Below are 12,459 nucleotides of genomic sequence, written 5' to 3'. Positions count from 1 at the left end.
AATAGCCTTCTAATTGGTCTCCTTGCCTCAAGCCTCTTCCCTGCCCAAACATACTTCACACAGCTGCCAAAGTCACACTCTTTTTTTTTTTTTTTGCAAAGTTGTACTCTTCAAGCACAGGTCTGACCATTTTAGTTCCCTGCTTAATAAACTCCAGTGGTTTCCTATTATCCCTAGGATCAAATTACAAACTATTCATTTGGGTTTTTAAAGTTCTGTTCAATGCTTACAATCTATATTTTTAGCCTTATTATATATTCCTCTCCCCTTGCACTGTATGGCATAGTCAAACTGGCCTTGCTGTTCCTTACAGGTAACATTTGATTCTCCCTCTTACTGCTTTTGCACAGGCTATACACCATGCCTAGAATTCATTCCCTTCTCACCTTTACCTCAGAGAATCTCTAGTTTCCTTCAAAGTTCAGTTTAAATGATACCTCCTACCTGAGACTTTTTCTGATTTTCATAAATTATCTTATGTTTAAGTATATTTATATGTTACTGTCTTTTTGGACGGAATGTAAGCTCACTGAGCGCGGGGATTTCATTTTTGACTTTGTCTCCTCTGCACCTAGTATAGTTCTTGGCACCTAGCAGGTATTTAATAAATGCTTGATTGTAGAGTGTATAAAAGGAAGTAACATGCTAAAGCTAGAAAGGGTAGGCTAGAGTAGGATTGTGAAGAATCAAATCATTTAAATGCCAGAAGAGTTTATATTTTTTTCCTAGACCATAGGGAGACACTGTGGCTTCTTGAGCAAGGAAGTATCATGCACAGACCTGTGCTTTAGGAATAAAAATTTGGCAGCTGTGTGGATGAGGGATTGGAGAAAGGAGAGACCAGAGAAATTAGGAGGCTAAACATTGGTCTTAAAATCAAGGCATAGTTTTATTACCTCCCAGGGTTGTTGTGAGGATCAAATGAGATATTTGTAAAGTGCTTAGTCTGGCACACAGTAGGAGCTATATAAATGCTAATTATCCTCATTCTTATTAATAATAATTTTTTAAAAATGTAAATGCATTTTCTTTTATAGTACATACTTACAAGAAACCCCTCCTGCTTGTTGTTTGAAGGCTCATTTCCCACATTCTTTCTAAATCTACTGAGTTCAGTATCAATCTGAGACTTTGAATTTATCTAAAATATTTTAAGTTCTAATATCCATCTATTAAAGTGACTTGCAGAAGTAACTAATTGAATGTTTACCAAAGTAAGAAGTTTGAGTAGTACAGTTCGTAAGAGTGTCTGATTAACACTTCAAGATGCTATCCAAATAAAGTATTCTATGAACACAGAGTATTAGCGTATGAAATACAGAATCATGAAAATGAAAACTAAAAATAACTTATTTTCTAAGGTAATCACAGTATACATTTTTAGGGCTCCATCCAATTTAGTTTTGAAAAGACAAACATTTTGTTCTGATTTTCCTGAGCTGATACGCTGCATTCCATTTTGTGTAAGAGATACCTCCAAACACCTGACATGTTGCAAATAACTGCAAGATGTGCGGTCATTATATGGAAACCAAAATTGTGTTTCCAGGAAATAGCATTTGTAGGGCACAATATGGATTGCAAAATATTTTAAATATATTCTCATTTGTTGATCAAAACCTTGTGGGTGCGGCATATAGCCTATCTTCATTTTATGGATGAGGAAACTGAGGCACACAAGTTAAATGATTTCCACAAGCTAGCACCAAAGCTAGGATTCTAATCTCAAACCATTGCTCTTCCCACTACATTACAGCTATCATAGTTTACCCTAATTAAAAAAGAAAAGAAAGAAAAAGAAAAGCTAATTTACAAGAGTATTGGACTGTTCTATAAACAGCCAGGGGCAGAATGGTTAGGGCCCCCCTCCCAAGATCTGAGTTTGAATCCTGCCTTAAACACTTACTCTCTGGGGAAGTCACCTAACCTTTCTCAGGCTGTTTTCTCATCTATAAAATGGAGATAATACAGTATATGTATGTATGTATATGTAGTTATATATGGATATATGATATGCAGTGCATGTGTATAGCTATATATCCATATAGTCTTATAATAGTTACACACATGCACTATATATCATATATACATCCATATATGGCTATATGCACTATATAGGATATATAGCTACATGTAGCTATATATGCACCGTACATGTGCATATATAGCTATATATGCACACATATACATATATACATTTTGCAAACCTTAAAGCGCTATATGATTGCTAGCTATTATTAAACAAAGTATTAAATGAATATAGTATAAAGACCTTGCAACTTTAGTCTTAAACTTTTTTTTACTCTGCAATTTTTGATAAAGGACTAAGGTATTTTTTACAAGCATAGCGATAATACTTTGCAAGCCCTTTCATTGGAAGATGTCAAAGCATTTATTTATTTACTTATTTTACAACATGTTAAATTCTTAAGTCCCTTTTTCCATTCCCTCTTTACTTAAATGGTCATCATTATTCCCAGTTTGCCGTATGTCAGACTTTAAGCAGCGCACGGAAGATGACTGATCTGGGAATCGGGAAATAAGAAACCTTCTTGTTTAAACTTTACAGACTGAAAACGGCCACAAAGTGACAGCTACGCAGGGGCAGGAGACGCAGTTTTTCTTCCACAACGTACAGTCCTCATTCCCAGCCAAAAAAAAAAAAGGGGGTGGGGTGGGTGAGTGGATGGGAGGGGGTCCCAGGATGGGTGGGTTTTCAGTAACCCTAGCTTCCGTAAGAAAAAAGGGGAAGTCAGGTGGCTGCGGCTGGAACTGCTGGCAGCGGCGGCGCCCGTAGAGACCACTAGCTTTCAGCAGGCATGATGAGGCGGAGGAGGTGGAGGTGGAGGAGCGCGTGTGCCGGCCGAGCCTCGGGCGGAGGGGGAGCCCTCCGCCAGCTCCAGTTCGGGTGGGAAGCTTGGGCTGCCAGGGTGACTGGTGTTCACACTTTGCACTGGGATTGGGCGGGGTAGGGGGGGTCGCCCACGAGGAGGAGGTGGGGGGAGTCAATCACCATCATCTCCTCCCTCCGTAGCTCCTTCCCACCCATGTCCTCCTCCTCCTCTCTCCCCCACCCCGCACACGTCCCTCCCCCCGCGAAGCATGCTCCCGCGGCCGCCGCCGCTACCGGAGGTGCAGGAGCCTCGCGATAGTGTTTGCACAGGCGGCGCGTGACGCCGCCGCCGCCGCCTCCTCCTCCTCCTTCACCATCTCCTCCTCCTTCGTCTTGTCCTCCTCCTCCTCCTGTAACTGATGCAGAGGTTACCCTGCCGCCGCCGCCGCCTCCTCCTCCACCGCCAGCCCCAGCCCCCCCGCCCCAGCGCAGCCGCCGCCGCTGCCGCCTCGGAGATAGGGGCGAGGAGCGGGGGCAGACGGACGCAGTGCGGAGGGGCCGGCAGGTTGTGGCCGCGGAAACCTCGCCAGGCTCTCCCCTTCCCCTCGGAGCGCCCTCCTGCCGGCGCCCCCCCAGGATCCCCCCCTCGACGCCCGCCCTCTCCTTTGCCTTCCCTCCCTCTTCCCCTCCCCTCCCTCCCTCCCCTCCCTCCTCATCACGGCCCCGGCCATGACTGAGGCGGATGCCGGTGTCGCCGTTGCCGCCGCCGCCGGGGGGGTGTCCGCTTCCCAGAAAGTAGCTTGATGAGTGTCCAAAGTAGCAGTGGAAGTTTGGAGGGGCCGCCATCTTGGTCCCAGCTCTCCACGTCTCCAACCCCGGGCTCGGCGGCAGCGGCAGCGGCAGCCAGGTCCCTGCTGAATCACACGCCGCCATCCGGGAGGCCCAAGGAAGGTAAATACCGCCGCGCCGCGCCCCGCGCCCCGTGCCGCTCCTCCGGCCGGGGCGCCCCCTCCTACCCCAGCCCTCCTCCCGGGGACCCTGCAGGTGGGGGATGGGGCGGCCCGGAGGCCGCCCGCGGCGGGGGCCGCTGCCAGGGCTGAGGGGGGTGATGGGGTGCTTCGGGGGGGGCCACTGGGAGATGGAGGGGCGGGCAGGGCGCACCACTTTTTCTATCGTGCCTCGGGCTCTGTCCTTGCTCCTGGAGACGAACCTTGGAGCTTAGTTACTCTTTAACACCCTTCTTCTAAATCGATGGTGGATTTCACCTCCCTCCTCCCTTTTCCCTTTTCCCCCACTGCCTTCATCCTTCTCGTGCCCCCTCCCCTTTCCCCGTAGCCTATTGCACTCCTCCCACAGAGGCGGTCCCCTTCCTGAAAGCTTCTGTGCTGCCTGAAACTGGCCAGCGTGCTTCAGGCTGCCCCTCCGGAGGAGGGGGTCGCTTCCTCGTAGGGACTCCAGAGGGAGACGTTCGGGGCCGGGGGGGGGGGGGGGAAGAAAACTACGTTGTGGTGGAGGACTTTGATCCCTTGCGCCGCCCCCCAGAGTCATTGAAAAGACGAACCTCCTTGTAGGCAGGTTTCCTAAACCACCCTCTCCAAATGGTTGCAACTTTCCTTCCCTATCACCTCTGGAGTGTTTGTGCATTCTTGTTTTCTAGTGTAAGGGGAACACTTCCTTCCTAAAAGAAAATGATGAGAGAGAGAGAGAGAGAGAAGAGAGAAAGATCAGCATAAAGGTTATGTGCAAGCAAGTCATTCTTGCTCTTTTCTGTTACAATTGCTGTCCAACTTCTGGCTCCTTGCATTCAAATATGTTGCCACCAGATGTAGCAATTATACAGCTAGTGAGTTATCGGAGGGCTTTTAGCTAAAATTACAACTTGCTGTATTTAATTTAAAAGTAATGAACGTAAAATGAAATCTAGGAATATATCTGTTTTTAGGAGAGGAAAATACCCCCTGTAAAATCTTGTTTTGCTCTAAGTTTAACAGTATTCTAATCAGGCACTTGGAAATTTACTCAAAAACCGGTAGGCAGGTGCTTTATTCAGAAAAGGTTGTAGCCCCATGGGGAAGGGGGGGGGGTGGACAAAAGGTAAATATACTGTAATGAATCCTTGAAAGCAATCAAAGACCATATTTCGAAGGACATGAATAGTGCAGCTTATTTTGAAAAGATTTGTTAAATATTTAATATTCATAGCTATGAAAATGTATAGTCACTGGTTTGTCCTTTTAATCTCTATACCAGTAGTTGACAGATATATCAGTTCTTGTCAGTGTGGTACCTATGAGCATGTGTGAAAGTGACAATAGCAGGCTCAAAGATTGGCATGAATATGCTCTAGAAAATTCATGAAAAGGTTTGATTTATGGCATCCATTAAATATGCTGAATAAATTGACAGACATTTTCTGCTTTCATCTCACCTCCAAAACTGCATGCTAATTATTTTTTAAAAGTGGTTTGAGTGTCTCCTGGCTCAAATTTAGCAAATCAATTCAGTTTAAAAATTCTGTGGCATCTTGTGTTCCTCCTTTCCTTACTGCTATTTAAATAGTATGGTATTCCTTAACATGTTATTTCTGATTTGTTATATAGTTTTAGTTGAATATGATAATGAATTGGAAAAAGACCAATATGGAAAAAATACTTTGTTTTTTCTGCCTTTTTCAGGGTACGTTGGCCCATTTGATTGTTACTTTACATCTGTGAACAACAAAATAAACTAGTAGTTTTCAGGCTACAAAAATCTAGGCCCTCAAACTTGAGAGATTATGTAGTCACAACTTTTGTTATCAGGAATGACAGTTGTGCTTTTAAAAAAAAAGTATGCAGTTGGAGTGGGGAGGGGATGAAATGAAGTATTCAGTGGTAGTTGTTTAAAACAGCTTTATTAAATAGCTTTTTTTGTTGTTTTTGTTTTTATTTGTTTTTGCCGTGGTCTAGATTGTGGTGAATTTTATATCAATTTAATAGATACTAATTCTCGAAACATCAGGATGTGTTTTTGTTGAAAGCTTAAATTCACATCAAGTAACTGTAAGGGCTCTGTGGAATGTTTCCTTTTGACCAGAAAGTAAGATACAAACAGTGTTAGCCCTCCAGGGGTATGTTTTCATCTCGATGCATAGGGCTTTAGTCTCAGAGTTTACATTCATGCTATATGATCGCATATCTAAAACCCCAAGTATCAGCATCATAATATGTTTCCTTGAGTATAAATCCACAGTTTACTGTTTAACAAATGCTGAGCACATTTTCCCAATTATGCATGTCAGTGTGTTATATAAATATGAGATGGTTTGAGAGATATGTGAGGAATTCAATTTATTCTCTTGCTGAGTGCTTGTAAGAGCCATTAATGTTAATGGAACTTGCCTGTATGTGTCGAGGTGAAAACAGACCTGTGTTCTCTGAAAAAAATATTTTCTTTAATTTGTTAATTTATTTGTTTCAAGGATAAAGTATTGGTTATATTTTCACAGTTGATCTACTCTAGTGAAACAGATTTAACTTTTTAAATGAATTCTTATAAAACAATGTCTTACTAATCTATGAATTGATTTATTTAACCTTTTTGAAGTTGTTTAAAAAAGGTTTGTGACCTAATGCTTTTTGTGATTTGAAAGCCATTATTGAAGTTCTCAACTCCTCCCCACTTAAAAAAGAATTAAAACCAGTCCCAAGTTTTCTAAGGTGGGTCTGGGAAATTTGCTGGAATAACTGTAGTCTAGACCTGTTGCTTTATTCTTATGGCCTGGGGCAGTTTCATTTTGTCTTTGTAATCTCCTATGCCTAGCCCACTGGTATTAAATGTTTGCTTAAAGTACCAACTATGTTCCTGGCAGTGTTGTGTTTTGGAATTACAAAAATAAAAATTAAACTCTTTAGGAGCTATGTTGGAATGGATATCTGGCTTTCCTGTATGGTCATTTAAACCAATGACATCTCTGTTTTTCTTAATGATCTTTAAACTGTAGGGGGATGAGAAGTTGGTAAATAAATGAAACCGAACTGCAGTTTACTTGAGCTAGTCCTTAGAGCCTAGTTTCATATAAACTAGTGATTTGTGTACAAGTTATTACTAATGTAATCAAATTATTAAGTTGGAGATCTTTCCTTGAGTTTTCTATTCTGCTCAAATCTACTTTATCCTTTCTATGAACTATGAGTAGTATTGCTTTTATTGAACATTTACTACAAGCCTGACAAAGCCTACTAAATGTTATTCACAAATGTGGGATTGCAGAACAATTAAGTTGTTGTTCTTCCTGTTTCTATATTTGAAAAGAAGGCATTATTCTGATTATGGTAATTTGAGTATTTGATTTTATATAAATGAATTTATAAAAATAGGAAAAACTGAAAACAGAGGTTTACTACCTGTTTCTTACAAACTTTGGTGTGGCCAGAGACCTAGAAGTGGGTTTCTTGGTATGTCACTCACATTTCATTATAGAATCTTAGACTGCATTTGCAGAAGTATAGTGTTAGGGTCATAATAAAATTGTAGTGAATTCTGTCCTGGTCAGATCACATCTCCAGTATTGTAATCGTTTGTGGGTGTGACATTTTAAAAGAAATTGACTAATTGGAAGATATCCAGATGAGGGTGATTAAGGTGTTCTGGTGACAGTTTCACGTGAGGGACTTGAGATGTGTAGACTGGAGAAGTGACAACTCAATGGAGTTGTGATATGGTCTGCATAGCTTCTTAGAGACAAATAGAACCAGGGGATGAAAGTAACAGGGAGTAGATTTCAGCTGAATACCAGGACTTTCCAACAACTTAGAGCTTTCAATAGTGAAGTGAGATGCACCTAGCACCCTGCCTCTGGGAGTTTTTAGTAAGAGGCTAGATAATCATCCATCATAGAAAAAAATCTTGCATTGTTTAAGAGGTTGTTCTAGATGACCTTTTCAGTTACTTCTTAGTTCTAAGATTCTTATGATCTTTTCTACATCTAGACTGTATTTAAACATCTACAGACATTCTGGAATATTCTCTTGTCAGCAGTATGAAATTGTATTGTTGGTTTCATTACTATTTTGCATTTATATTGTGCTTTTTCTCTGTAGATTTTTTTCTGCTCTTATTGGAGTCAATACGATCAGTCTTCCTGTAATCTTGCTAAATTCCCTGTGAAATATATAAGCTTTGAAGACATTTTAGGGAATCATACACTGCTTATGGTATCATTTAGAAGAGCTATAGTAGGTTTGAATGTAGAATTTTATAATACTGTAGGGTACTGATTTTCAATTTTGAAAGAAAAATTGTAAACAAAATAGTCTATGTAGACTTTTTTATTTGTAATGTTTGTTGCAAATTCAGGAGTGAAATACTTTAAACTAAAATGCTCTAATTTTTTTTTTAAACTGAGGATTCCTTAGAGAGGAAGCATGAAGGAAAATTGTTTAATTAAATAGATCTCTCGAGTTTTTGAAAATGCACATGTTAAGTAGCACCAGAGGACAAAACCAAATGAAGAATTTTAATATTCTTTATTCAGATAGTCATCTGCTCATGCAATATTTGTCCCTTAATTATGGAAATTAATATTTGTGAGGTATTCTGTGTACATGATAGTCTTATAATCTGTGATTCAGATTGTGTGTTTAGATGTTTAAGGAAATAGATACAAAGGGCTTTATTATTAACTTGCCTGACAGAGGTCATTGTAGCAAGTACAGTTATTGATGGAGCCTTTCACTCAAGAAGCATTTATTAAGTGCCTACTATGTACAAGGACTTTATTCTTTGCTGCATGTAGATCACATGGTCCATTTTTGATTCAAGTATCATCTTTAAAATGTCATTCATTTTCATAATCTTTTGTTTTTTGCACAGTCTACAAGAAAGGTAAGAAAATATAGGAAAAAATATGAGCCAGAAGATCAGGGTTCTGGTCCTGTTTCTGTTAGTAACTCTGAGTTTGCAGCTTCATATAATCATGGCATATTAATCCTGGAAGAGACTTTAGAGGTCATCAGTTTCAACTTTCTCACTTTATAGATTAGAAAACTGAGGCTCATAGAGGTTATATCATTTAATCAGAGTTTCACAGCTAGTTTGGTTTTGACTTTCCCACTATGCTATGTTGTTCTATAATGAAAATGTTAGATTATATTCCCTAAGGTGTGTTGCAGTTCTAGCATTGACATTATTCTTTATACATTTTTGTGGGTGACAGGTCACAATTTCCTGCTTAAAGGTAGAAAAACATTTCTCAGGGTTGTGACTTCTTTAAGGTCATAAAAATCAATGAAATTCTCATTTTGGTTCTAATGAGAGAACATTTAAGTTCATAAGGGTGCAGTAATCCTATCTTTTAGAATTTATAGTCTAAAATATAGTAGACATACAAAAGAACATAAAATTATGTATGTATTATGTACAATAGAGATGCATGTCTATCATCTTCAACAGTTATAGCTGTTGGAACCCTCCTTATAGTGAGCTGAAATTTACTTTGCTCCCTCTACTCATTGATTTTGTCTTCAGTAGTTACATCCTTAATTAGATAACTGCATGATTGCCTTATCAAAAAGGGTTAAACCTCTCAGATGTCTTAGATGAACATACATTCTCCTAGTATACTTTAAAGTATTCTGTTTTGCTTATTCTGTACATTTTAGAAAACTTTAACCTAGGCAGTATTGTTTGCATGGATTCTTTCCTAAAATCTTCTATCAGAGCCATCCTTGAAGACAGGGGTTCTTTAATGTTTTTGTATCATAGATACTTTTGTCAGTCTGTTAAAGCCAATGGACCTACTCTCAGAATGTTTTTAAATTCATAAAGCATATAATTTTAAAGGAAACCAATTACACTGAAATAAAGGTGTAGTTTTTTTTTCCCATTGAAATTTCTGGACTTCCTGAAATCTGTGCACAGACCCTGATCACATCTCTTCTTGCCTCACAATTACATTGTTTTGTAAACTTTGTAGAAACTTTGTAGCTGGACTTTGTGTGCCTTCAGTTAATGGAAGACAAGTTCCTTGAGAGTCAAGATGCTTCTCTTCGATGTTTCTGTACCTCTACAGTAGCTGCCACAGGCATACTCTAGACTTGTGTCTGTCCTGTTTCTGATGCATCCATTCCTTTATGTCTTCAGATACTTATGGAACATCTCAACAAAACAATCCTATATTTGACTTTAAAACATCAACAATTTTCAGAGATGTCCTGGAACGGGTGTAGACTTTGTACATCTCTACACTTTGATGTAATTAAGGATCCTTCCCCTAGCTCATGTCTTTTTATTTATTTTTTAACTTCTTGAATTTAGAACCAAGTTAGGGGGAAGGAGTTGTAAAAACATGTGGGCTCCTGGTCTCAATACCAAAACAAAACAAATCATTTGCTTTTCATGGAAATGAGGTATTGGCAATAGTGGATAGAATGTTGGACTTGAAAGGGACCTTGGGAAGACGTGAGTCTATATCTTGCCTCAGACAATTTTACTTACCTTTAGCCTAAGTGTCACTATCCTTATCTATAAAATGGTGATAATAATAGCACCTACTTCAAAAGATAATATATGTAAAAGTGCTTTGCAAATCTTAGTTGCCATATAAATATTAGCTATTATTATCTGTGTTATATAATTGTAATTGTTTTATGTAACCATGACCATTGAAAAAGATTTTATGTTCATTGTGCTCTCTTTAATAAGACAGTAAGACACACTGGCACCTTTTTAGAATAATTCTTGGTAAAGTTTGAAACCAGAAGAGATTTCAGTTAGCCACCAATTAATGAAAAGTTAAATTGGCCTAAGTACAAGGGAAAAAGGACTTCATTTAAGATACATTTATTACTCACCTGCTGTATTCCAGATGCTGTCCTAGGTGCTGGAGATGAAAACACAAAAGGAACCAGTTCTGCCATTTGTTACCTGTATGACTTGGGCAAGTCACTTAATCTTTCTGAACCATGGCTTCTCATTTAAAAAAATGCAGAGGCCTGACTAGATGTCATCTAAAGGCCTTTTCAGCTCTAAATCTGTGATCCTAATTATTCCAGTTGTAATTATTCTATGAAAAGAAATGAAGTTCAGTAAAGCTAGCTGTAAGAGGGAGGAATTTATGAGATACATTTCAATTTTATGTAAGAAAAACAAAACTTGCTAACAATTAGAATTGTCCAGAAGTAGAGTGGGCTGCTCTGATAGTAAGTTCTCCAACATGGAAGGCCTTCAAGCAACGGTTGGATGACCACTAATGTTGGAGAGGTGGTTCCTATTCAGGTACTTGCTGGACTAGATGACCTCTAATGGTCCCTGTCAGCTTTGAGGATCTATAATTTTACTCTGCCAACCTTAACACTTGATATACTTATTTTAGATACACTGGACATAGTCGTGCCACCTTCCTTATCATCCTCGTTTCAGAGAAATTCATGCCACCATCACCCTATGCCTGGAATTATGCCTTCATAAGCAACATTCTGAATTATGGAAGTTCCTAAAACTCAGTTTGAGTGCTTCCTTGGCAAATCTGACTTTTAAGTTCCTTATTGACAAGACTGTTATATGTTGACTCTTGTTGGAACTTTGTAAGGACCAAAGGCTTAAAGATAGTTGAAAGTGGAATTGGCCCCACAGGTAGAACTAGGACTGATCCAATATGTATAAGTTACAGGGAGTCAGAATCTAGAGGATTATAAGGAAAACTTTTCCCTACTAACATTAGTGTAAGAGGACATGTAAATATCCCATGAATGAATGAAAATCAGATTATGATAATGCTGTTTTATAAACAAATTTATTTACTTTTAAGGTATGCAAATTTAAAAAAAAATTTGAGTGGGATTAGAGGACAAAGAATTATAGTTTAGTTGTGACTTGGACAAATCATGCTTTTATCTCCACTTTGCCTACTTAAATGGAGATACATTATCTCCTAAAATATTTGTGGAGACTAGCTGGTAAATATATAAGGCAATTTGACAACATAAACACCATATCTATTCATTCAAATTCTTAGAGATCAATGATAGTTATAGTAAATATCTGGCTGAATTTTGTAGTTCTTGTTGTAAACTTAGATCTTATTAGAATTAAAATGTTTGAATGTTTCACCATAATGGTATTTCAGTCTGTGTTTTGCAGAGATTAGGATGAGCTAGCATAAAGAAGTACCTATTCTCAGCTCTATTGCACTGATACTTAAAGCACTGCTTATTACTGATGTAATATAGCAAAAGCTTCCTCCTGTTCATATATGTATATACCCTAACTTCTGATCATGTTAGCTTTTTTGTTTGTTTTTGTTAAAGCCACTTAGATTATTTTGAAATTGCCAGTTCTTTTGTAGGTTATAGGGAATGTTGTTCTGCTGTTTCAGTAGTGTCTTACTTTTTGTGACCTCATTTGGTAGTTTCTTGGCAAAGAAACTGGAGTGGTTTTGCCATTTTCTTCTCTACCTCACTTTACAGATGAGGAAACTGAGACAAACATGGGTAAGTATCTTACCCAGGATCACACAGCTAGCAAGTGTCTGAGGCCAGATTTGACTCAGGAAGATGAGTCTTCCTGACTCCAGGCCTAGAACTCTATCCACTGTGCCACCTAGCTGCCCAGAGGGGTTGTAGTGATCAAAAATAATTGGGGTAAAA

General features: G+C 39.1%; 1 protein-coding gene across 3 annotated transcripts in view; it reads left to right on the top strand.

The window, feature by feature from the left end:
• The first annotated feature begins 3,179 nt into the window (after nt 1-3,179).
• The window catches only part of TLK1 (tousled like kinase 1), a 165,659-nt gene continuing 156,379 nt past the window's right edge, over nt 3,180-12,459 (top strand). The window contains exon 1 of one of the 3 annotated variants that reach the window (XM_036744610.1): nt 3,180-3,784. In XM_036744610.1, the coding sequence (XP_036600505.1) occupies nt 3,637-3,784 (148 nt within the window). In that variant the 5' untranslated portion in view covers nt 3,180-3,636. The remainder of the gene's footprint in view (nt 3,785-12,459) is intronic. The other 2 variants (XM_036744608.1, XM_036744609.1) reach the window with 2 other exon arrangements.

The sequence above is a fragment of the Trichosurus vulpecula genome, chromosome 2 (assembly GCF_011100635.1).
Source record: "Trichosurus vulpecula isolate mTriVul1 chromosome 2, mTriVul1.pri, whole genome shotgun sequence".
Classification (NCBI taxonomy): domain Eukaryota; kingdom Metazoa; phylum Chordata; class Mammalia; order Diprotodontia; family Phalangeridae; genus Trichosurus; species Trichosurus vulpecula.
Note: the sequence above shows the minus strand (reverse complement) of the source record. Positions and strands in the feature narration are given on the sequence as shown.